Source organism: Oryx dammah, unplaced genomic scaffold, assembly GCF_014754425.2.
Source record: "Oryx dammah isolate SB20612 unplaced genomic scaffold, SCBI_Odam_1.1 HiC_scaffold_18, whole genome shotgun sequence".
Taxonomy (NCBI): Eukaryota; Metazoa; Chordata; class Mammalia; order Artiodactyla; family Bovidae; genus Oryx; species Oryx dammah.
Genome location: NW_024070202.1, coordinates 76,938,598 through 76,963,903, shown reverse-complemented (window position 1 = coordinate 76,963,903; position 25,306 = coordinate 76,938,598). Strand labels below are relative to the sequence as shown.

At 55.8% G+C, this 25,306-nt stretch overlaps 1 protein-coding gene across 1 annotated transcript; it reads right to left on the bottom strand.

The window, feature by feature from the left end:
• Positions 1 to 8,229: 8,229 nt before the first annotated feature.
• Positions 8,230 to 24,437, bottom strand: MYO1G (myosin IG). Its single transcript, XM_040259816.1, has 22 exons — positions 24,236 to 24,437; positions 22,550 to 22,758; positions 22,286 to 22,379; positions 21,324 to 21,489; positions 20,997 to 21,050; positions 20,197 to 20,292; positions 19,824 to 19,943; positions 18,184 to 18,408; positions 17,955 to 18,100; positions 17,139 to 17,253; positions 16,793 to 16,963; positions 16,513 to 16,583; positions 15,060 to 15,134; positions 14,741 to 14,873; positions 13,804 to 13,970; positions 13,156 to 13,363; positions 11,480 to 11,703; positions 10,760 to 10,904; positions 9,949 to 10,053; positions 9,631 to 9,744; positions 8,548 to 8,702; positions 8,230 to 8,466 (listed from the first exon to the last, which is right to left on the bottom strand). Exons 1-22 carry the CDS (start codon positions 24,328 to 24,330, stop codon positions 8,310 to 8,312), a joined length of 3,045 nt encoding a protein of 1,014 aa, XP_040115750.1. The 5' UTR covers positions 24,331 to 24,437; the 3' UTR covers positions 8,230 to 8,309.
• Positions 24,438 to 25,306: the final 869 nt, after the last annotated feature.

Sequence of the window (25,306 nt, the reverse complement as noted above, 5' to 3'; positions counted from 1 at the left end):
CTCTATGTGGCTGCTGCCCCACTGTTTTGATTCTTGTGTTCAGATGTCCCTTGAACTTGAGGCAAGGGTCCCCACAGTGGAGGAGATGCCGATTAGCACCAGCCAATGAGAGACTGAATATACAGACAATGGCCAGGCTATTTATAAAAACAGACCTCTGACCCACAAGCCGCAGCGGTCAGCCCAGGGAACCAACCCCTTCTCTACAGCAGCCAGCCCAGGAAGTCGGCTGCTGTTAAGTCAAACTTGAAGGAAGCCAGCCTACTGTCTCTAGGGACAACCCAGGAAGCTAAACAATAACCCCTGTAATGATTGGCCCCAAATGGCCAGCTCTTTGTCAGTAACTGACAGCTTCCCCAATTTCTGTCCCTACTTCCAACTCAGGATCAAGCAGAGAAAGCCAAGCACCTGCCCCCTCCCCCAAACCAATCACATGAGATGCCCCCTTCCAGTGACGGTGCCCCTAGCTTCCCCAGGCTCACAGCCGCCACCAGGGCACACCTGCACCCCTTTCTCCCCCAGGAAGCTTGCCCACTCCCCTGCTGGCCCATGAGTCTCTGCCAGACCAGTGATGAGGGCTACTTCCTCAGTACAGGCAGCTCTGAGCACACACTTCTGCCCTCTTCTGGTTCGGGTATTTGCACCCCAATCAAGGTCTTGCCATCTTCCCAGCCAACAAGAGGCTCAGGCAATGGCACGAGCCCAGTCCCTGGCCAGGGGTTCCTGGGAGAGATTTTCTCCTTGACTAAAGGCTTCAGGGTGGGCACACCCTCACTCCCTTGGGTGTAGCCCTGTGAGCACTGAGGCTTGAGTGATGGATCCTGGGGGCTGAATCAGACACCCGTCAGACAGGCTGCCAGTACCAGATTCTTGTTGCTAAAATTCTTCCAAGACTCTGGAAAGACCATGCCTCTCCTATGAACACTTACTTATTTCCAGACAAGACCTGAATCACCCTGACGGCCTCGTGTCCCCAGGCCTCCGCTCCACTCTGGCCTCTAACTCCATCATCCTCTCTCCTGTCCCTTCAGCCTGTGTTGCCCATCATTAGCTTCAGTCCCGACACTCATGGGGTTTTCAGATCCCTGAGCTGCCCCTTGTCCTGGCCTCTCACCTCCACGTCCAGCCTGCGATTCAGACCAAGCATCTCTCAGCTCTCTGGTCCCCTCGGTTCCACTTGGGGTCGTGACAGCCAGCTGGTGCGGCCCATGCTGCTTTGGGGAGGAGAGAGCAGGAGAGTGGAGAGTTTCTGTCCTGCTTCTTCACTTGGGAAGTGTATGGACTGCTTGGTGGCATGTTGTTGACCCTGGTAAACTGAGGGCAGAGTGATGGGTGGCGTGGGGAAAGTGGGTTTGGGGCCATGACCGCACAGCGCTGTGATGGGGACCTTTGCACCATGCCCTTTCTCCACCTGCAGCATCGTTCTCCTGTTTGCTCAGCTCAGTGAAGATTTAAACAGAACAGATGGTCTGCTCGTTCAGATTTGATTTCTGGAATATTCTGTCCTTTTGCAGGCCAGAAGGGTATTTTTCCCCCAAGCAAAAGTAAAAAGCATAGTCTGCCAACTGACCTTGGGGGAGGAGAGAATGGGGCGCAGCTCTGGCGAACCAGGCAGTGGGGTGGGTGGGGGACATAGGGAGCTGCCCTCACCCCATGCTGCATCTCGTCTCTGGGCTGCCTCCATCAAGACCCCATGCTGAAATGCTGGGCATCTGTGCAAGGCTCTCAGGGGAGGTGTCAGGGGGTTGACAACACTGGCTTCATGGTGTCGTAGCAGTGCCCTGCCCAGTGCCCTGCCAGTCAGGCCAGCTCGGGTTGGTGATATTTATTGTAGAAATCTGGAGAAAAATGAAAAGCACCTGCAAAAATAGGCTAGAAATCACCTATAATCCCAACAGCCAGACACAAGCACCCTTAACATTTTGGTATCTCCTCCCATCTTTTTCTACACGGGAGACACATAGACAGCACATATTATTCTGTCATATCAAATGTGGACCCCCTGCCCCCAGCTCCGGCTCTGCCCTCTCATACTGTTCCTGATCCATCTCACTGGCCCAAGGCCTTGCCTGGGCTCCTGGGAGGGAAGCTGTGGGAGGTGCCTGCTGTGGCTGGAGGACTCTCAGAGATGGGATGGCAGACCTAGGAACGCCAACCATCCTACCTGGGATCAAAACAGAGCTTCTAGAAGATACTGCTGCATTCTCAAGCATGGGGGCTGAGCACACTTCCTGACGTGGGCAAAGCTTCATCCCTTCTGGGTTTCAGGAGGGAGCGGTGAGATTACCCATCACCCGTGCTCACCTGCAGGACCACACATACCTACATGACCTGCTGTCTGGACAGAGCTCTGGCTTTCCACTCCACGTGGCTGGCGAGGGGTCTCGGTGAATAGGGGCCAGACCCAGCTGCTCCTGGCTTGGAGGAGCACCGAGGTGACCACCAGGGAAGGGTCAACAGCCCACACATCATCTCACAGCACACACCTTTCTGAGATAAATGGTGCTCACGTGAGTCCACCTCTCCCCGCAGAACACCAGCTCACAAGCCATTAGGGAAACACTCAGGTTAGGCATTCGCTTTGAATCAGGATGAAGTTTATTGAATCAGATTGGGCTGAGAAGTGGGTCTCTCCTAGTACTTCAGACACACATTTGGTGATGTGCTCCCTCCCAATAGTCAGTGTAACTCTGGTTTTAGCCTATGCACAATATAAAACAGGGGCTTCCCCAACGGCTCAGCGGGTAAAGAATCTGCTTGCAATGTGGGAGACACAGGAGACATGGATTCGATCTTTGGGTCGGGAAGATCCCCTGGAGAAGGAAATGGCAACCCACTTCAGTATTCTTGCCTGGGAAATCCCATAGACAGAGGAGCCTGGTGGGCTACAGTCCATAAGGTTGCAAAGAGTTGGACATGACTGAGCACATACCAACCTCGATAGTACTTTCAAAAGCAGAGACATTACTTTGCCGACTAAGGTCCGTCTAGTCAAGGCTATGGTTTTTCCTGTGGTCATGTATGGGTGTGAGAGTTGGACTGTGAAGAAGGCTGAGCACCAAAGAACTGATGCTTTTGAACCGTGGTGTTGGAGAAGACTCTTGAGAGTCCCTTGGACTGCAAAGAGATCCAACCAGTCCATTCTGAAGGAGATCAGCCCTGGGATTACTTTGGAAGGAATGATGCTAAAGCTGAAACTCCAGTACTTTGGCCACCTCATGCGAAGAGTTGACTCATTGGAAAAGACTTTAATGCTGGGAGGGATTGGAGGCAGGAGGAGAAGGGGACGACAGAGAATGAGATGGCTGGATGGTATCACGGGCTCGATGGACGTGAGTCTGAGTGAACTCCGGGTGTTGGTGATGGACAGGGAGGCCTGGCATGCTGCGATTCATGGGGTCGCAAAGAGTCGAGCACGACTGAGCAACTGAACTGAACTGAACTGAGCACATAAACTCATTACTCATTAATATAAAACAATGAAACCTTATAAATATTTAAAAAATGGCAGAAGGACTTCGCTGGTGGTCCAGTGGATAAAAATCTGCCTGCCAATGCAGGGGGCATGGGTTTGACCCCTGGTCTGGGAAAATTCCACATGCCAGGGAACAACTAAGCCCGTGTCCCACAACTACTGAGCCTGTGTGCTGCCACTACTGAAGTCTGTGCGCGTCAGAGCCCATGCTCTGCAACAAGAGAAGCCACCACAGTGAGAAACCTGTGCACCAGAAGGAACAGTAACTAGAGAGTCTGCATGCAGCAACGAGGACCAGTTAATTAATTTTTTAAAAGTAGCGGAGTATCTGGGATATATAAAGAACTCCTACAACTCAATAATCAAAGACAAATAACTCAATTTAAAAATGGGCAAAAGGAACTTCCCTGACAGACCAGTAGTTAGCACTGCATTCTTCTACTGCAGGTGGTGCTGGTTTGATCCCTATTCGGGAAACTACAATCCTTTATGTTATGTAGTACAGCCATAAAAAAAATTTTTAAAGGATCAAAAACTTGAACAAACATTTCTGCAAAGAGTACATGAATGGCCACAAGCACATGAAAGCTGCCCAATATTATCAGTCATGAGGGAAATGCAAGTCAAAACCTCAGTGAGACACCACTTCATACTCTTCATAATGGTGTTTAAAAAAAAAAACAGAAAATGACAAATGTTGGGGTTTCTCTGGTGGTCCAGTGGTTAAGAATCTGCCTTGCAATGCAAGGGACACTGCACTGGGTTTGATCACTGGCTGGGAAGACCCCACATGCTGTGGGGCAGCTGAGCCCATGTGCCACAACTAACGAGTCTGCACCCTGAAGCCTGTGAGCTGCAACTTCTGAGCCCACACACCACAACTGCTGAAGCTATGTGCCTAGAGCCTGTGCTCCACAAGAGAAGCCACAGCAATGAGAGGCCCAAGCACTGCAGCTAGAGTAGCTCCCGCTCAGCACAACTAGAGAAAACCCGTGAGCAGCAAGATCTAGACGCCAAAAATCAAATAAATAAATATTCAAAAACAAAAAAAAATTCTGGGACTTCCCTAGTGGTCCAGTGGCTAAGATTCTGAGCTCCCAATGCAGGGAACCCAGGTTTGATCCCTGGTCAGGGAACTAGATCCCACATGCAGCAACTAAGAACCAGAGCAGCCAAATAAATAAATAAATGTTAAAAAAGAAAAATTCTCAAAAAAGAAAAATTCTCAAGTGTCTGAGCTACTTTGTAAAAAAGAGAAAATAACAGGTGTTGGCAAGGATGAGGAGAAACTAGAACCCTTATACACATTAGTGGGGGGAATGTAAGCTGGTGCAGTCACTTTGGAACCATTAGTCCTCAAGAAAGTTAAACTTAGAGTTACTGTTTGACCCAGCAATTCCACGCCTAGGTACATATGAAGAGAACTGAAAACCTATGGCCACAGAAAAACTTGTGCACAATTATTCATAATAGTCAACCAAATGGCCATCAACTAACTAACAGATGAACAAAAAGTATATGCTAACAATAGACTATTATTTATCTGTAAAAGAATAAAGTACTGGAACTTCCCTGGTGGTCCAGTGACCAAGACTTTGTGCTTCCAACGTAGGGGGACTGGGTTCAATTCCTGGTCAGGGAAATAGATCCCACATGCAGCAGCTAAGACCCCATGCAGCCAAATAAATAAATATTTTTAATTAAAAAAAAAAAGAGTGAAGTACTGACACATGATACAATGTTACGATATGGCTGAATTTTGAAGACATTATGCTAAGTGAAAGAAACCAGACAAATGAGATTAGATATTGTACAATTCCATTTATGTGAACTGTCTAGAATAAGCCAGATCTATAGACACAAAAAGTAGGTTAGTGGTTGCCAGAGGCTGGGGAGAAGGGAATGGGCGTGACTGCTAGTGGGCGGCAGCTTCTCTTTGGTGTGATGAGAAGTTCTAATGTTAGATAATGGCGCTGGCTGGTTGCACAACCTTGTGAATATACTAAAAACCACTGAATTGCCCAAATCAAAATGGTGAGTTTTGTGGTGTGTGAATTATACATCAATAAAAATAAGTGGCAGAAGTGTATGCAAGGTTGATTGAAAGAATTAAGTCTAAGCATTTTTTGAGGGGAGACCAATATAACTTCAAATTTATAAAAGAAAAGAAAAATGGCCACCGTAATGGTTCTGTTTCCTCATCTGCCAAATGGAGATCACCTTTTCTGCTCCTGGGGTTGTGAAGGGACCAGACACACTGAGGGAAGCCACCAGCCGAGCTACGTACGAGATGTTCTGTGCCTGCATCCGGATAAGGCTCACCCCTGCGTGCTGGGCATCTTCCCCACAGCCTCATGTAGTCTTCCAAACAGGCTGAGAAGCAGGTTCTAGCAGACTCACTCTGCTGAGAGGAAGACGTGAGGGGGGTTTCCATGCCTGGGGTCCACGATTCTAACAGAAAGAGCCGAACTTGATGCTGCTCTGTGGGACTTTGGGGTGGATGCTCCAGACCCTCACCTCAGCGTCATCTCAGGGAATGGCCCTCAGGGGCAGGAGGTTTGTTTTGTGGGAACATGGCCCTTCTGGGCATCAAAACTCTTTTTCGTGACCATGTCCCATCCTCCGTGGGAAACCTCAGCAGGTCAAAACACAAAACTGCGAGAGCAGACCCTTCTGTGGAAGACAGCCCTCCTGAGAGAGGAGGGGCTCAGGGGCTCCTGGGACTGAGCCCCCTCTTGGCAAACCCTCTCCAGACCCAAGCTTAGGTTTGTTTTCATTTTTTCACTGATGGGGCTTTCCCTGTCAGGATGCCACTCAGCAAACACCTCCTATCCTTGGTCAGTGAGTGGTCCCTGCGTGCCCCACCAGGGCCAGCCCAGCACTGGAGCCACAGTTTCAGTGGTGAGCAGAGCAGTGTCCAGTCAGAGCCACCGTGACCAGCCCTGAGGCCTGACTCGAGCAAACAATAAAACCCATGAAATGTTTGTAGGTGACTGGGAAGCTGCATGAGAGATGCACTGGGTGCATGACGACAAGGTGCCCGGCAGAAGGGGGCCCAGGGGTGGGGCAGGAGGGGTTCTCAAGGAATAAAGAACATGTAGGAAAGGAACTGGGAGAAGGCAATGGCACCCCACTCCAGTACTCTTGCCTGGAAAATCCCATGGGCAGAGGAGCCTGGTGGGCTGCAGTCCATGGGGTCACGAAGAGTCGGACACGACTGAGCGACTTCACTCGCACTTTTCACTTTCATGCATTGGAGAGGGAAATGGCAACCCACTCCAGTATTCTTGCCTGGAGAATCCCAGGGACGGGGCAGCCTGGTGGGCTGCGGTCTATGGGGTTGCACAGAGTCGGACACGACTGAAGCGACTTAGCAGCCGCAGCAGGAGAGGAACTGAAGAATGAGGCTCAAGCAGGTGAAGAGAGGCAGCGGGGACACTCTTCCCAGAGGTAGATGCATGAGCAAAGGTCCCAAGGAAGGAAGGGGCTGGGATCTTGATGCCTGAAAGGGCTCTGAGCTTGTGGTGGGGATAATTCTGGAAGACCTATCTGATTAGGATTTGCCATCTTCCTAAGAGCAGTGAGAAGGGGGGCGGGGGGTGCTTCAAACTAGGCAGCGTTCTCCATAGACAACTGGTAGCCACAGGGAATGAGACCACAGCAGGTCAGAATTTGAGAGAAGGTGGAAGTCCAGGGTGATGGCTGATAAGTGTGCTGATCTCAACGTTACTTAAAGGTGGAGCCAGTTTCCCTTGATGGGGGCCCCAAATAATGAATGGAGGTGAAGGTAGGCTGCAGGATCATGGTGTGAGCCTTGGGGCAGGCGCCTGCCCTAAGACAAGAACACTGGAAGGAAGGAGCCAGCTTAGCCATCAGCACTGGGGAAAGACTCTGGAGTAGGCCATGTGGGGGCTTTGGGGGGCTGCCTCAAGTCTGGGTTCCGAATCAAGCTGCTCTTCCAGGTCAGGAGCAGACAGACACAGACCTGCATGGTGGGGAGGTTACCCCACCCACCTCCAGGAGAGGAGAATTGTGACAAGGGGAAGCCTCAGTAAGTTCTGAGCGCTTCCATGACACAGCCAGAATCAACAGCAAACAGGTCAACCTCTGTCCATGCCAGCGGGTCACAATTAAGCAAGGATGCCCCCCAAATCAGAGTGCCCCAGGAAGAGGAAGGGAGCAGCTGTGAGAGCAGAAAGGCCACCTATCAAGAGAGGAGAAGGTCTGGGGTTGGAGAAGGGCTGGGAGGGGAGGTGCTGGAGAGCTGGGGCAAAGGGCTGGGGGGCAGGGGGGTGGGGAGGACCCAAGGGGCTGGGGAGGGGATCTGCTGGTCAGAGTGGGTAGAGGTGTGTCCACTCTGGCCTTCCCTGGGTTGGCTTCCTGGAGAAGCCCAGGCACAGGGATGCCCTCCCAGACTCTGGAAGGTCCTGGCTCCCAGCATCCCAGATATAGGCTTCTCAGGGCCTGGGATGGCCACAGTCAGCACCGACACAGACAGCAGCTGAGACAGTGTGTGCCCCAGTGTGTTCTCTGCCCAAGCCCTGCCCCAAGACAGCCGTGGGACCCCCAACTTCCCCAATGGCCCAGTAGGAACAATGGGCCTACAGGAGTGGGGGAGAGAGAAAGAGACCAAGGCTGTGGGGACAGCTGGAAACCCAAGAGGGGCAGCCTCAGCTGTAGGATCAGCAGAGGACACGGGTGACATTTGCCACGTTGGCGGTGGCTGGAGACTGTATACCCATAGACACAAGCCATGCCCATCACAAACTCAGCATCCTTTATTGCACAGCGAGACTGCAATCTGTCACTGGTGTGGGCGCAGGTGGAGAACCTCTCAGCAGCTCGGCCACAGGAGGGTAAAGGTACCACGGCTGCAGCGGAAATCCGGCTCTGGCTGCTCTGATCTGGGCTCCACGGATACCAGGCGCCGGGCCCCGCGCTGGGTGAGGGGGATGCAATCGGACACGCGGACCTCCAGGGCCCGTCCCTCCCTGAAGGAAGGAGGGCAGGGTCAGGATGGGCCAGGCTCCTCAGATAGGCAGCCGCCGCCCTGCCCGTGCCCAGGGACTCACCCTTGGCAGTGCGCGGCCAGCACCCCCACCAGCTCCCCGATTCGGTTGTCCAGTGGTGGCTGGGAGCGGTGCAGACACACCACCAGGTCGTCATAGCCCCGCGCGTGCAGCACCACCAGCTGGTCCCGCCCGCTGGTCACGCTCAGCCCGGTCACCTGAAGGGGGCAGGGTCTCAGGGTCAGGGGTGCGGCAGGCCCTCCACCCCGACCTTGCATTCTGGAGGGCCCCAGCATCCCAGGAACACACGTCCGCCTGGATGTCTTGCCCTGCCAGCACCCTGCCCTCTTCAGACAGCCTCTTCGAGCTCCAGTCCTCCATCCTCCCTGCAGGCTGTACAGTCCTGCCGTCCCCTCTAGGTCCCTTTCCTCCCTTTCTGGTCCTGCCCATTAAGGAGAGGGTTGGGCAAGGTGCACCGCACAAGAGGACTTTTGCTGTGACGGAATATTCTAGATCTGCGAAGTCTAACATGGCACCATTGCTCACCTATAGCTTTCTAGCCCCTGAATGTGCTGGTGCAACTAAGAAGCTGAACTTTCAGTTTTCTTTCCTTGTCAATTGCATTCAAAATATCCACACTGGTAGTAGCCACCAGATGGTCCCTCATCCTGAGAGCTATAGGGACTCCCAGCCTCAGTTTCTGCCCTGCATTGTCCCTTGTCCTGAGGGAGTATGAGCTGTGACTCTAGGGAGTAGTGGGCCATAGAGCTGGACAGAAGGGTGAAGGGAAGGGACAGGGTCCCATGGGTGGCAGCCACACACTGCAGCCAGGACCATGTGGTCCAGGTAGGGAGGACCCCCAGGCAGGCTCAGGTGCAGATGTGGGGAAGAGGGGCCATTTGGCTCTGCCCAAGAGTTCAGCAGGAGCAGGGTGAGGAGGCTGAGCATGGAGTTTGGGGCCCTACACCCATGGGCAGGCTGTTCAGTGGGGGTTGAGGGGAAGCTGCCATCCTGAGCTGATGCTGAGTTCTAGATAGCTCTGGTCATCCCAGGGAGGCATGAGGAGAGGGGCCCAGCAGCAGTGCCCAGCAGGACACTGGGCCCACTGGAGCCCGGTGAATGCCTCTGCCCTCCCACAGGGCTCACCGCGTCCAGGGGCACGGCTCGCATCACCCGGTACTGCCGGCCTGGCTCCAGCTTGTAGAGGTGCCGATCTGTGAGCAACAGTGCCCGGTCCCGGCTTTTGTTGAAGCGATTCACCTGCAGGACGGGTGGTTTCAGGGTCACTGCCTGGCCCGGGGGGCTCCCCAGGAGTTATGGCTGGAGGCCTCCCTTCTGTGAAGCTATTCTCTCACTAACTGGGTTGGAGCTGAAGTTTTTGAAGTTCAAGAGTAGTTGTGAAACCTCTTAGCTGGGCCTGAGCCAGGGCTGACATCAGCCAGCAGCCGTGAACCCACTGCTCACCTTTCTGACGTGGCTGGAGAAGAGCACGGCCCCAAAGCCGTCTTTTTCCCGAAGCGTCTTCAGTCGCTGAGCAAACAGGCCTGAGGCTGTGGGGTTGTCTGTGGGCTGGGGACAGTTGGGGGTTGCGTGGGGTGAGGTTGTGCGACCATGCGTGATTGACCACGACTCTTAACGAATCCGCACAGCTATCCTTATCTGCACAGCTATCCTTGACCTCAGAAAACCTCATCGTGTCATGCACGAGCCTCCCGGTGGGCCCAGCCACCACGCTGGGTTCCCTGAAGCCCACCACACAGACCCCTGCAGCCCTAAGGTTCTAGGCACATATCTGAGCCCCCCACACCCACCCACCCACCCAGCTCCTCAGGCCAGGCCTGGACAGACGCTGAGATGGAAGGGGCTGAGCAGGGCCTGGCTCCTCCATGCTAAGCCATCCATTTGGGCCAACCTCACACCCCTGAGGCTTCTGCCCCTGCAGAACTGGGCCAGGGGGCCACTCACAGTGCCCATGTGGGCCAACGGGAGCCACGGTGTTGGGTGCCAGTCAAGGGGGCTGTGCCTAACAAGGGGGTCTATGCCTGAGAATGGGAGGTTGAGAACAGGAAAGGGAGCGGGAGTAGGGTAGTGGAGGCTCTCAGTGAAGCCTAGGTCAGCTGGTTCTCAGTGAGAACCCTTTAACTGTGGGCAAGGACACAGGGGGACAGCCCACAGGACAGCCAGGCCCAGAGACAGGACAGCTAAGGTGGACACAGGCAAGGTCTCAGCCTGGAGCCCCGCCCTGGCAGCCAGCCCCCGCAGCCCCGACGCTTACGGAGGACAAGTAGTCCCGGGCCCAGGCCCGCCGGCAGCCCCAGTCCTGCCGTAGCTCCTGCAGGGCCGCCATGGCGGCCACCTTGGCCTTGATCTGAGCCATGTCCGAAGGGGGGATGTTCTTCACCAGCTGCCGGGCCCGCCACCTGGAGAGGGCCAGGTAGTCAGATGGGCCGCTGTGAAGGCCTTGCCCCTCCCCACTCCTGGTTCTGTTCCCTTTCCTGAGAACACACGGTAATGACTTGTCACGTCCGTTACCCCAGTAGGAGAAGGCCAAGCCCCTCAGCCTGGCACTGGCTGCCCTCTGTGTCCCAGCCTCCCTGGTCTCAATGGAAGGTGGCCTCCCCCCCTCTGAGCACACTGGTTGCCCTTCACACCTTGTCCTAAAGAACCCCTACTCAGGCTTCAAAGCCTGGCTCAGCTGCAGTTTCCCTTACTTCTAGCTTCAATCCACCACCCACCCTGCAGGGCCCTAGGAAGGAGATAAAGGCCTGCAAGCCCTCCGGATGTCCAGAATGGTGCTGGAGACATTAGGAATTTTCTAGCGGTTGTGAGGTATAGGCTGTCAACGGATGCGCACAGCCCTCAGTCTTCCTGTTTATCCAGTGGAACTGTGTGTCTCCTAGCTGGCTCAGTGGGGTTCAGATGACCTGGTCCGGGTGTTCAATGGGCTCTAGCTGAGTGGAAAACACCAAGGGGGGTGGGGGCGGAGAGCAAGTACCTGGAGAAGAGGGCCTGGCAGATGTCCTGGAAAGGCTGCAGCACGGTGGGCGGTGGGGGCCAGACGAGGTCACGGCCGTAGTGCGGGGGCTGCCGCGCAGCCTGGAATCGCCGCTGCAGCTCTGTCAGGTGAGCACGCACCTTGTGCCTCCGGAACCAGCGCATGATGGTGTAGATGGCCCTCAGCTGCCGGCAGCGCCTCCTGGCCAGCGTGCCCCGCCACGCCTGGGGGCCGGCAGGAGGTGGTGCTCCGTCAGGCCGTGCCAGGCCCCACCTCCCTCACATCTGCTGCTGTGCTGTGCTTAGTCTCTCAGTCGTGCCCCACTCTTTGCGACCCTATGGACCATAGCCCCCCAGGCTCCTCTGTCCATGGGGATTCTCCAGGCAAGAATACTGGAGTGGGTTGCCATGCCCTTCTCCAAGGGATCTTCCCAACCCAGGGATCAAACCCAGGTCTCCTGCATTGCAGGTGGATTCTTTACTGTCTGAGCCACCAGAGAAGCTCCTCCCTCAAATTAGAAGAGTACCCTGAGAATGTGACCATCAAATCCTACAAGGCTGGAGACCCTACAAGACAAGCAGCCCAGTGAACTCACAGATTAAAACCTGACTTGAACAGACTGAGGACATGATTGGGGACATGTGGTTACTGACTGGACAGGACACAGGAAGTCAGAAACAACTTTCTAAATCCTATTTCTGGGATGGTGTGGTATTGTGTCGTGTTCTTAAAAATAACCCTGTGTGTTAGAGGAGATATCAGAGGTAACAACAAAATGCAGTGTGTCATCACTCACTGGATTCTCGGTTTTTAAAAGACATAATGGGTCATAGTGGGACCCTTTCGGAAATTTGAATATGGCCTACATGTTAGATACTCAGCTATGTAGGTTATATTTTATCAGTGTTAGTTTTCTTGAATGGGCTAATGTCAGTGTGGTTATAAAGAGGAATGTCCTTGTTCTCAGCATACACGCGTGATGAAGGATTTAGAGGTCATTACTTTATGTGGATCGGGAAATAATACAAATATATGGGTATCTGCATGTGGATGTGGAAAGAGATAAAGGCAGACAGAGATGGGGCGGTGGGTGAGAACACATAATTGTAACCATCCAATTGAATGGTACATTGTACGAATTTTTCTAGGTTTTATAGGTTTGAAATGTTCAAAGTAAAACATTATGAGGAGAGGTGGGAGAATCCTTATCCTTTGGAAAGGCATACTGAAATGATTATAAACAAAATGATTTGATTCAAAATAAAGCGAACGAAGGTGAGGTGTCTACACAAAACCATAGGGGTCATGAGGCAGGGCAGTCAGAGTGTGGGAATTTAGTACACCATTCTGCCTGATTTTCTCCAGGTTTGAAATATTTCAGGATAAATGGAAGAAAGGAAGGGAAAGGAAGGAAGTAAAGAAGCCAGATTCCTGACTCTCTTGTTTTGAGCACCTGGGTCAAACTTTTTGCTTGTCAGTTTCAATCTCCGTTTGTCACCCGTGAGCAGGGGACTTCTCTAGTACTTGAAACAGTGTCTGTGGTCCCCTCAGTGCACGCACACACACCCGGTACCTCGGGTGGTGCACACCCATCTCTCCCCTACCCCCAAGTAATGCTCAGAGCGCTCTCCGGCCCCCCTCAACACCGGCCCTGGCGGGCGTCCAGCCGGCCGCACCTTCTGCAGCAGCAGCACGATGATGGGGATGAGACAGGCGCGGCTCTGCTCCAGAGTGACCAGTGTCCGGGGCGAACGAATGAAGAGCTTGCTGTGGCCAAAGGCCACGTCCCCCTGCAGCCCGTGCTGCTCCAGGAGAGCGCCCACGGCCGCCTTATCCGAGCCCAGCAGGTGATTCGGCCACGTGTACTCACATGTCATCTTGTACCTGTCACGGCAGGACCGGGCTGTGGGCGCTGGGCCCTGGGGAGGGGTGTGGACCTAAGCCCCCATCCTCCTCCCCTCTCCTCCGCCCGGACCCTCTCCCTCCTCCTCTCCTCCCCCTCCTCCCTCCCGCCCTTTCCCCCAAGCCACTCCCACTCCAACGCCAGCTCCCCGCCACGCCCACACCCCATGCCACGCCCACACCCCGTGCCATGCCCGTGCCACGCCCATACCCCTCCATGCCATGCCCACGTCAGCCCACCCTGCCCAGCCCCACCCCTTGTGTCACGCGAGGGGCCTTCAAGACTGGCAGTATTATCCCCGGGTCAGCAGCAGCCTGCAGGCTTCCGCACTGACGTCTGAAAAGCGCTCGTTGCTTTGGGCACCCCTTGCCGGCTGATGGAACTTCTCAAGGACCAGTCCCCCCGGGAGAAGGGGCCGTACCTGAGCAGGAATCGAGGATAGGGCTGGCGGGAAGCGAAGCCTGCCCTGCGGACCCTCACGTTCTCCAGCAGCCCCAGGTATGCGACCTGGTGGCGACAGTGGCCCTCGTCCAGCTTCCCGGCCACCTTGTCCTCATTGGGCTTGATGCAGCGGATGTAGAAGGGCTCCTGTGGGGACAAAGGACACTCGGAGAGGCCAGTGTCACAGCCCTACAGTTACTGGACAGGGGCAGCGAGGAGCTCAGGCCTGTCTCTGTCCCTCCAATGCTGCCATCCATAGGGCAGAGGATCTATCAGGGGGGACAGGGAGGCCTGGGGGCCAAGGGCAGGCAGAAGGGCAAGGCCAGACAGGAAAAGAGTGGGGATGAGGGCATGGTGGGCAGAATGGGACCTGGGAGCTCCAGTGCTGGGTGTGGGCAGGAAGCTGGCCTGCATTCAGGTTCTGACAGTGCAGCAGAACCCCTCAGCCCTTCCTCTTGCCTTCCCAGAGGCCCTACAGAGGGCCTGGACATTCTGCTGTTAAGCTGGCCCGGGCATCCTCCTGCTGCCCTCTCTGACTTTGGGCCCCAATCTCTGTGAGATGTGAGTGCCACTTTCTTGTCCTGGTGGCTCCAGCTTCCAGAAAGCTAATCCTGGCTCCAGGCAGGACCAGGGCTGGGCCAACTCAAGTTCTGGGTGAGGTCTCCCCCCGCCCATCCCTGAGAAGCAATGGGGCCAGGGGAAGGCTACAAGGATCTTGTGTTTACTCAAGCCTTGGCCCAGCCCAGGGCATCATAACCTGAGCAGTGGCAGGTCCCTTTCTGCTGGAGGAGGTATGGCTCACAGCAGACAGGAAAGGAACACCCTCTTATGATACATGGAGGCAGTGGAGGACCCAACTTGACATCCAGGCACAGACGGATCTGAAGGGGTCCAGACTCAAGGTGGGGGTGCCGTACCTTGGAGGCCAAGTTTTCCACCAGGGCCACCATGGAGTTCTTGAAGAGTGTGCCGGCTGTCAGGGGGCGCTTGGTCACCTCTGTGATGTCCTGCTGCCCATCTGGCCACATGGCCCGCAGGGTGGGATCCATGCTGTGGACACAGGCCGCATGCCCAGATGCCCTCCAGGAGGACAGCCCCCACCCCAGCTCGGCCATGTGTAACCTTCATGACCTTGGGCTGTGAGGGTCAGACGGAGTGTCTGAAGGCCCTTCCAGCCAGAGTGCCTGGGCCTTCACTGACTGGCACCTACGCACAGCCCCAGAGAGCCCCCCTCACCTGTTGTACAGCAGCCGCTTGAAGTCCTGGAAGAGGAAGTCTCTGTTCTTATCAATGAAGCCCTCCACAGAGTACCTGGGGGAGGGCCGGGGGAGGGCCAGTGAGGAGGCAAGGGGCTTCTGACCCCCTAGCGTGCCCCTCCCCCTCCTCCCACCTGGCCAGCCTCCCTTCCTGTCTCCTCACGTGCCCCTCTTCCTTCCCCTCTCCTATCTGCTTTCCCTCTCATCATATAAGACCTCTTCCCTCAGAAGTTTCTCTTCTGAAAGATGAGTCAAGGGGCTATGCCCACGGAGCCAAACGTTGCATCACTGAGTCCTGGCTTTAGCACATACATGCTGTGTGACTTGGAACAAGTGACTTAAACTCTCTGTGTCTCAGTAGACATCACACCCTCAGTGCCTACTGAGTTTCCATGAATAAATGTCAGCGATTGCAGTTACAACCAGGAACTCCTGAGTCATTGGTCTGTTTGGCTCCTTGGCCTGGAGAACTTCAGATTCATCATTCTAGCCTTTGCTAGAAAGTTCAGTGCCAAAATCTTGGCTTCACTTGCTGTTCCTAGAAAAGTCTCGGGGCCATAGGATCTGACTTCTGGCAGCTTCGTCTTTTCGATTCTATATCTTCTCCTCGTGAAGGACACATGGGACACTTGTGCCTCCCTCTGTGAGTCACCTCAGATCCAATTCTGGGTGAGGTGTGTGACAGGGGAATTAATAATAATCATGGCCACTTCTGGAAGACACTAGGGACTTTGGTGCTCAGTGTGTGGCCTGAGGACTGGCTATGTCCACCTGGCCTGGGAGCTCATTAGAAACACGTCATCTGGCCTCTCTGTTCCGCCTCGCTGACCAAAGGTGACAAGAACTGGCCCCACGGCTTCCCTGGTGGCTCAGTGGTAAAGACTCTGCCTGCCAGTGCAGGGGACGTGGGTTCAGTCCCTGGTCTGGGAAGATCCCACATGGTGCAGAGCAACTAAACCCGTGCTCCACAACTGTTGAGCCTGGGAGCCGCAACTCCTGCAGCCTGTGAACCCTGGAGCCTATGCTTTGCAACAAGAGAAGCCACCACAGTGAGAAGCCCGTGCACCGCAACTAGAGAGGAGCCCCTGCTCGCTGCAACGACAGAAACGTCCACACAGCAACAAAAGTCCAGCACGGCCAATAAATAAAGAAATAATTAATTTGTAAAAAATAAAAGAACTGGTCGTGGGCTCAGAACAGAGGTCCCACCCTAGCTGTACCTCAGAATCTCCAGCTACTCTACCAGAAATTGGCTTTTTCTTTTTTAAAGCTGCCCAGAAGATTCTAGGATACAGCCAGGGCTAAGAATCACAATCTTAAAAGCCTGAATTGATATTTCTCGTTTGTGAATCTGGTGAAGAGCATATTTCCAGTGTCTTAAAAATGGGAGGGGGTGGTGGTGGGGAACCAGACGCCCAGTGGGGGGTCCTTACGTGACATCCCCTGCATAGTGCTTGATCCGGAAGTCTCGGCCAAACTCCATGGTCTTGTCTGTGGGGCAGAGCTATGGATGGGGACAGCCCAGGTCAAGACCTAGAAGGTGTGGGGGGGATCTGGGGGAGAAAGGGGAGACAGCCCTGCAGAGGAGGCTGAGCCACCACCAAGACCCCTCACCCACCCCAAGACAGGCAGTGTGGCACCGTGGGGCACCCGCCAGTGCCGGGACCAGTGGGAGGGGCACAGGGAGGGGGTACCACAGGGGCAGAGGGGCACCTGGCGGCTGGTATAGTGTGGGTGGTGGCGGTGGTGTGTGTCCAGGGTCTGCAGGAAGATCCGGTCGGTGATGGGGCCCGCAGTGCTGCAGGCCTCATCCAGCACCGCCAGGATGCCCCGGTGGGGCCGCTCCACCAGCTCCACGATGGTGGCGTTGTTGAAGTACTCCACCTGTGGCAGGCAAGCAGGGTAGCTCCCGAGCCCTGTCCACCAGCCTCCTGCCCGTGTTCCTGCCCAGTGTCCACATCTTGCAGCCCTCCTCTGCACACCTGCCAGCCTAGCACTGTCCCCCCACCATCTCCCTCCCACCTGGGACCCGCGGGTTCAGGGAGGGTCGGGCACCCACGGTCTGCCAGGCGATGCCCTCCCGCTCGTATTCCTCCTGCTCCTGCTTCAGGATGAGCTGGATGAAGAGCTGCTGCAGCTTCTCATTACAGTAATTGATGCAGAACTGCTCGAAGCTGGAGGAGGGGTGGGTGGAAGGGCCGTTCAGAGTCATGCCTTGACCACCCACACTAAGGCTTTGGCTCCGTGCAGAGTGAGTGCAACCAAGAGCAGCTGTGCTGTGCTGTGCTTAGTTGCTCAGTCGTGTCCAGCTCTTTGTGACTCCATGGACTGTAGCCTGCCAGGCTCCTCTGTCCATGGAATTCTCCAGGCAAGAATATTGGAGTGGGTTGCTATGCTCTCCTCCAGGGGATCTTCCCAACCCAGGGATCAAACCCAGGTCTTCCACATTGCAGGAGGATTCTTTATCATCTGGGTCACCAGGGAAGCCCAATGAATAGCAGGGATCCCCCCAGATATATGCCCTGAAGATCGCCTGAGGGGTCTGGAGCCAGGCACCCCAAGTGGCCTCCTTGTAGGGTGCATCTCCCACTCTGGGCTGCTCTTTTACCTGGTCCCTACCCCCTAGCCCACCCAGCACACGTGCCCTGAAGTGGACTGGGGAGTCCCTGTGAGGGGAAGTAAGCCAAGATCTTGGCATCCCAGGCACCATTGGGTGGTGGCACAGCTGAAGCAGGCTTGAAGACATGAGCCTGGGGGCCAAGGACGAACCATGATGGACACTAGGCATCCTGTTCCTCTGCCCAGCCGAGCTCCCCAGGACTAAGAGTTGCGGGGGGGAGGTCAGAGTGTGAGATGCGGTGGTGGAGCTACCCACCTATTGACGGGGAACACCTCAAAGCCATAGATGTCCAGCACACCGATGACCGTGTCCTTGCCATCACGCCGGGGGTCCCGGTCCCGGGGTTCCATGACATGATTAATCCGGTCCACCACCCACTCAAATAGTCTCTGGTACACTGCCTGGGGAGAGGCAAAGAGCCAGCTGCTTCTGACTGCCTCTGGCCTTGTCTCCTCCGGGGTTCCCCACCCACCCCCTAGAATACCTTGGCACATGCATCCCGGGCATAGCTGGCCTCGGCCGCAGTGTGGCCCTTCTCAATGACCTCCCTGCCTCCAGAGGCCACAGTGCGAGCTAGTAGGCAGCGCAGCACTAGCTCCCGGGGTGTGGCCGTCAGCTCAGCCACGTGGTCCACCAGCACTTCCTCGGTTACCGCCAGGCGCCCCTGCTCCAGGTTGTTCTCCTCTAGCTCCACGAACTCAATGTTTCCCTGGTGATGGTAAATCATCAAGAGTCAGGCTCTGTGTCTCAGAGGAGCCTGTACACTTATGCCCAGGGAAGGGAAGGCAGGGGCATGAGGAGCAGCTCCTGGAACACACCAAAGCCTCCCCCAAGGCCTCCCACTGGGAATGTCATGTGAGTGGGCCCACCGTGCCCTCCTGTAGCTGGTTATGTGCTGCCCACACCTCATGTTTCCTCAGAGAGAGCAGAGGCTCAGAGTCACGAGTAACCTGCCCAAAGTCACTCAACTCTTAGGTGACAGAAGCAAGAGCCAGGTCTGCGTGTTTGTTGTCAGTTGCTAAGTTGTGTCTGACTCTTCGCAACGCCATGGACTGCAGCATGCCAGGCTTCCCTGTCCTTCTCCATCTCCCGGAGCTTGCTCAAACCCATGTCCATTGAGTCAGCGATGCCATCCAACCATCTCATCCTCTGTTGCCCCTTCTCCTCCTGCCTTCAGTCTTTCCCAGCATCAGGACATTTTCCCATGAGTTGGCTCTTTGCAACAAGTGGCCAAAGTATTGGAGCTTCAGCTTCAACGTCAGTGGTTCCAATGAAAATTCAGAGTTGATTTCTTTTAGTTGATTTCCTTTGATTGGTTTGCTCTCCTTGCAGTCCAAGGGACTCTCAAGACCAGCAGTTCAGTTTGAAAGCATCAGTTCTTTGGTGCTTAGCCTTCTTTATGGTTCAACTTTCACATCTGTATGTGACCACTGGAAAAACCATGGCTTTGACTAGACAGACCTTTGTTGGCAAAGTGATGTCTCTGCTTTTTAATATGGTGTCTAGGTTTGTCATAGCTTTTCTTTCAAGGACCAAGCATCTTTTAATTTCACGGCTGTAGTCACCGTCTGCAGTAATTTTTGAGCTCAAGAAAATAAAATCTGCCACTGTTTCCATTTTACTGAGCCCAAACTGCCCTTACCTGCTGCTGCTACTAAGTTGCTTCAGTCGTGTCCAACTCTGTGTGACCCCATAGATGGCAGCCCACCAGGCTCTCCCATTCCTGGGATTCTCCAGGCAATAACACTGGAGTGGGTTGCCATTTCCTTCTCCAATGCATGAAAGTGAAAAGTGAAGGTGAAGTCGCTCAGTACTGTCTGACCCTCAGCGACCCCATGGACTGCAGCTTTCCAGGCTCCTCCGTCCATGGGATTTTCCAGGCAAGAGTACTGGAGTGGGGTGCTATTGCCTTCTCAGTCTTACCTGCTAAGTACAGGCTAATCTACCAGACACGGACCAGACACATTATGGGAACCCATAATCGAAACAACTTGGGTTTCAGCAGAGGGAGGAGTGGGCCAGTTATACTGCTGGGTTGTTAGAGGCCAATCTTCTTCTTCAGGGGAGGTGCCCAGCCAGGGCACCACATGGGGAAGTGGCCGCAGTGCCCACAGGCAGGCTCACCAGGTGCAGTATAGCGGCCAGGATCCGGTGCACAGAGGCCACCTCCTCAGGACTGAAGCCGATCACCCGCATGGCCTCTGTCACCGCCTGGTGGTGGCTCTTCTCGTCAGTGTCCAGGACCTGGGGGGGAAAGGGCTCAGCACACCACTGCCACACTGAACCTCAATTCCTCTGCCTCAGTGCACTTGCTCGCCATTGCACCCCTTCCCCACGCTGAGCCCTGATTCCTCCAACTGAAAGCCTGTAGAATTGGGCCCCACCAGTCCCGCTGAGCCATTCACACCACCCTAGGCCCAGCTGAAGCCACTGGTCTCCGGCCCCTAGGTCCTGGGACCAGGAGTGACTAGAGCCTGGGCTCCCTGCCCTCACTCACATTGAGCCCTGCCCCCTGGCGGGTGAAATTATACACTGCCGGGTTTCTCTGCAGGTGCAGTTCTTGCAGCTCCTCATCCTCACAGCCCCGCAGCACCTGGAGGACCCAGACATCCCTCTGTTAGGCCCCTGAGCTCCAAGAGACACCCCCCCCCACCATACACCCTACCCACAAACAGATGGCATCCTTCAACCACTGCTGACCCAACGAATGCATGGTATGAGTCAGCACGGTGATGGTGTGGACAGTGCCTGAGTCCAGGGAGGACCCACTTCTAGGTCAGACATGGTGTAGATTTTGAACAAGACTGATGAGAACCCACTCGATGTGGTGTAGACACCACTAGAATCCAGGGAGATCCCATTTTGCTGTCAGACACTATAGAAACTGCTTGTGTCCTGGGAAGACCTACTTCAGTGATCAGACATATGTAGAGATGGCCAGTGTCCAGGCACCCACTTTGGTGAGTCATAAAGGATGTCGATACCACCTCCAAGTCCAAGGAGATCCCACCTCAGTGGGTCAGACATGGTGTAGACACCACCTGAGTGAGGTCTTACCCAGTGTAGACACTATCAGTGCCCAGAAGCCAGCTCAGTGTCAGACACAGTGTAGACACTGCCCTGCCCAGGTCCAGGGAGACCCCACATCAGGGCCAGATGAGGTACACACACTTCCATGTCCAGGGAATTCCCAGCCCAGTGGGGGTGGGGGAAGACAGGGGGAAGGGAGGGGAATGGACTGTGGGTGGGACGAAGAGGACCTCCCTTGCAGGTCCCCACCTGCCAACTTTGGCTCACCTGATAAAAGGCGTGGAAGTTCCTTTCGCCTACGTGCTGCTTAAGGACCCGAGACTGTGGAGAAAGGAACAGCTGGACTCGAGCCTGGGGCCGGCCCCATCCCAGGGGCCTGTCCCAGAGTCCCCAGGGCAGGGCAGGTAGGGGGTAGCGGTGGACCTGGCTGTGGAGGGAGCCCCGCCCTGTGAACCTGAGACATCAGAGGAGGTATGTTCCTGCCTCCAGGGTGCCAGGGCCGGGAGAGTCAGCATGGTGGGTCGGCTCTGCCTGGCCCCCCTGAAGGAGGCCTGTGTGCAGCCCGCCTGCCCGGGTCTTGGTAGCACGGCCCACCTTCTCCAGCAGGTAGCTGTGGATGTGTCCCCCGACGGGGTCTCCTTTGAAGTCAAAGTTGATGTCCATGTACTTGCCAAAGCGGCTAGAGTTGTGGTTGCGATTGGTGCGGGCATTGCCGAAGGACTCCAGCACGCATGTGGACTTGAGCAGCACGTCCTTGACCCTGCGTGCAGTGAGGAGGCAGAGGGGCCAGGACTATAACACGAAGATCTTGCACTCGGGACTGTGTCCCCATGCAGGATTGCTGCCTGAGGCTTCCCAATCATAGGAGGAGAGGGAGTCTGAGGGCCCGGTCTCACCCTGCGCTGCTCCTTGCAGGCGCTTGACTCTGAGATGCTGGGAAAGGCACCTGCCAGGCACTCATGCTGGGTGACCTGTAAAGCCTTGAGCCTTGAAAGACATTGGCTCACCTTCTCAGACCAAAGTTGTAGCCCAGTGAGGAGCTGGATCTGGACACTTGGCGCTGCCAGGCATGTGTGCTTGGGAATTTCCATCGCTGCTGCCACCCCAATCCTATCCCGAACCCCACCTTACCCCACCTTAACAGGAAGAGGCAGGGCTCTCACACAGGAAGCTGAACCCACAGATCCCTGTTGGTGAGCTGCTGGCAGGTAGATGGGTCCTGGTTTCCGGGTTTCTGGCCCAGCCCTGATACTGGCCTGGCATCCAGGGCTTTTCTTACGGGCAGCCAACCTCTCTGCTTCCATCTGGTCCCCGTGAGGGCCCAGTACCTGTCTGTTGGCCCTCTTCACCTCCTCCCTTTCCCATCCCTAGAGGAAGGGCACCTCTATGCTGGGCCTTGCCTCTCCTTGGGTAGAGAGGTCCTAGCTGTGGGTCACTTGGAGTCTTACTGACAGCCTCTGAACTTGGCCTGAGCTGGGCTCCATTGTGTTTCTTGCCCTCCATCAGGCACGAGACAGGCCAGCCCTGCCCCACCACCCCTGCCCCACTGGCCTCACCTCTCCACCTCGGCCCGCTGGCTTGGGTTGGTAACGGCTGCGATGTACTGCATGATGTGCTTGCTGGCTTCTGTCTTCCCTGCCCCACTCTCGCCTGCCAACAGATGGACAGTCAGAACTTTTGGCTGCTCCCTCTTAACCAGCTCCCTGTGCCCACCCATACTCCCAGGCACTCCAACCACCACACCATCACTGACAAATGAAAACGCTGGGACCCAGGGAAGCTGTGAGCCAGCTCCTGGGCCCTGGATGCTAGGCAGGTACCTGAAATAACAATGCAGGTGTCCCTGGACCGGCGCTTCATTGCTCTGTAGGCAGCGTTGGCCACAGCATACAGGTGGGGTGGCCTCTCATAGAGCTCGCGGCCCTGGTACTTGGCGATGGCTTCGGGCCCGTACAGGGGCAGCTCCTGGTAGGGGTTTACGGACACCAGCACCTCACCGATGTATGTGTAGATGCGGCCCTTCTCAAACCTGGCACAGGCAAGGCAGGTCCTCAGTGTTCAGGGCCAAGGGGACACATACCCAGGTCCCGGGGCATTGGGCCCAGGTGGGAAGTCTTGGGGCCCTGGCCCACCCCCAGGGTTGAGGGCAGAGAAGTGCGTGGGGGGGAAGTGGTGGGATTGACTTGAGTCTTCCACTGCCATCTTGCTGGGAGCCTCACCCACACACAAGGTAGTGTTAGGGTCCAAGCTGCTCTCCATGGGGTGGAGTCACAGGATTCCTGACTCTGTTTTATCAAGGGACTGACTTGCCCAAGGCCACACTGCGCCAGGCAGAACTGGCAGCTTAGGTGATGGGGTTGAGCTCAGGGAGGAGATAGGGGTGGGAGGCGGAGGGAGGGACCTCCAGTTGTTTCCGTCTCAAAACCTGGGCGGGGACCCAGAAGAAGAAGCAGGACCCGCCCAGCCCCACCCAGGCAGCAGACTGGGAGGCATTGGGAGGGTGTCTGGGGCAGCAGTGCCGCCAGCCTCCCCTGCACTTCCTCAGACCTCTCGACCCTCGGTGTGAAGCTAGTCACCCGCGAGGTTGCCTGTGTCCGTAGGTCTCCTGACCCTTCTGCCCTGGGAGGAGCCCCAGCCTGCCTGCTCCCCGTGGCGTCTGGGACCCGCCCTGTCCCTGACTGCCAGTCCCGGGTTCCCCTTCCTCCACTGCTTCAGACACGAGAGTTCTCCCGTTTGGCTCCCTGCACACCCAGGACCTGCTGGAGACAGACTCTCCATTTGCAAGCTGTGTGGCCCCGGGTTCAGGGTCCCAGTGTTAATACGGGGATGGTAGTACCTATCTCAGAAGCTAGTTTGTAATCTGCTTAGTTATGTGCCTCATAAAACAGAGAAGCTCATTTCCGGTCTGACTCTCCATCCCACAACCCTGGCCTTGACTCAGGGCCCGTGGTGTCTGACTTCAACAATCTGGGCTCAGGGGGACCTGTCCCTAGGCTCTGCACAGTGGGTACCATCCGCTCCTCATGGCTGTCCAAGGATGCAGCCAGCTCCTGCAGCCACCCCTTGTCACCACCAGCAGCTCCTCCCTGCCCTCTGCCCTCCGGCAAATAGGGCCCCGTGTCACTTCTACCAGCCACACCCTGAAGCACCCCACATGTCCCCTTGAGAGTGGCATCTCAATTTGTCCACCTGCACCGCAGGGAGGCACCTGACCACTTCCCTTTGAGCCCCCAGGGCTCAGCACAGCCTCACTAGGAAGATGGAGCGGCCACTCCGTCCAGATGCCTGGCACCTGCCTGCCCCTGCCAAGAGGAAGGCTCAGGAGACACCTGGGCTGTGTGGAAGGCATGGGCCTGGGGAGCCTGCTCTAGCACTGGCTGGCTGTCCTGGCCCTGAGGGAACAGTCCTCCCAGCCCCGACATCTCCCTGAGGTCACCCAGATGGGGGCTGATGGAGACCAGTCGGGGATGGGGACAGGAGAAGGGGAGCCCATGCCCTGGGTCTACCTGAGTTTCAGATTCTCCATGAAGTCTTCCATGGTCACTTGGTCCAAAAGCACAAAGTCAGGCTTGCCGCACTCAGGGCCTTCATCGTCCTCCATCCTGCCGGCGCGGGAAGCACCCAGGCCAGGTTGCCCCAACCTTCCTGTGCAGAGCGGCTGAGGGGAGGGGTGCTCTCGTACAGGCCCGGCCCTCCCTGCCTGCAGCCTCCCCGCCTGCCGCCCCAGCAGTGTGGTGAAGTAGGAAGTGGGTTCTTCTGGCCCCAGGAAGGGGTTGCCCTCCCTGCTTGCTGTCCCCTCCCAAGGGGCTCTGACCCCTGCTTCCTGGTTCCCTCCCCTCCGGGCGTGCCTAACGGTTGAGGTTGAGGCGGTCAAGGAAACTCCGACCCTCTGTGATCTCACCCTCACCCCAAGTGGAGGAGCCTCTGCAGTCCCCGGCCCTGCTGATCACTTGTGGGACCCTGAGGAGAGATTTCTTTTTGTGGTCCTGGCTGCAAAATTCTGTGTGTCTGTCAACTCTCAGACCTCAACACTAGGTGGATTTTAGGGTAGGCACATTGTACCTTGAGAAAAAGTCAAAGAATGATGATACCCAGGCCTTTGGGGCAGAAACCTAGGCAGTAATTCTTCAAAGTGTGCGGGACCACAGCAGGATAGGCAAATGACGAATGACAAAGCCAGCTTCACAGCATACCCCGCCATGACCAGGGGCTTGATGTTTTGGGTTTGTCATGCTGACACTCAGTCTTCCAGGCTTCTGGATGCTTCCTGGAAGGGTCCTGTGTCCTTGAGGCCCACCTGCCTGTCCCTCTAGTAGTAAGGACAGGAACTGCTCCAGGAGCCCCCTGTCCCACCTTGGTCCTCACCGCACAGAGGCGTGGCCTCACTTTCCTCTATAGACCACGCAGCACCTTTAGACGTGGCCAGACTGGCCAGCTCAGATTTTGACCACTTGGCATCCGGGATTGGGGTTGGGGAGGGGACAGTTCTCTCTTATCCCTCCCCTCACACAGGGAGGACAACGTTTCCCAAATTTCAGTCATCTCTGTACTACCTTTGGGATTCTGTACTCAAAAAG

Bases quoted from the DNA above. Each gene is read 5' to 3' on its own strand.
- MYO1G (XM_040259816.1), bottom strand. From the start codon at position 24,330: ATGGAGGACGATGAAGGCCCTGAGTGCGGCAAGCCTGACTTTGTGCTT. The intron at 13,971-14,740 runs GTACGGCACCCC...TTGTCCCCACAG, and splicing joins TGGAAAACTTGGCCTCCAAG to GAGCCCTTCTACATCCGCTG. The intron at 8,703-9,630 runs GTGAGCCCTGTG...TGCCCCCTTCAG, and splicing joins GAGCCGTGCCCCTGGACGCG to GTGACCGGGCTGAGCGTGAC.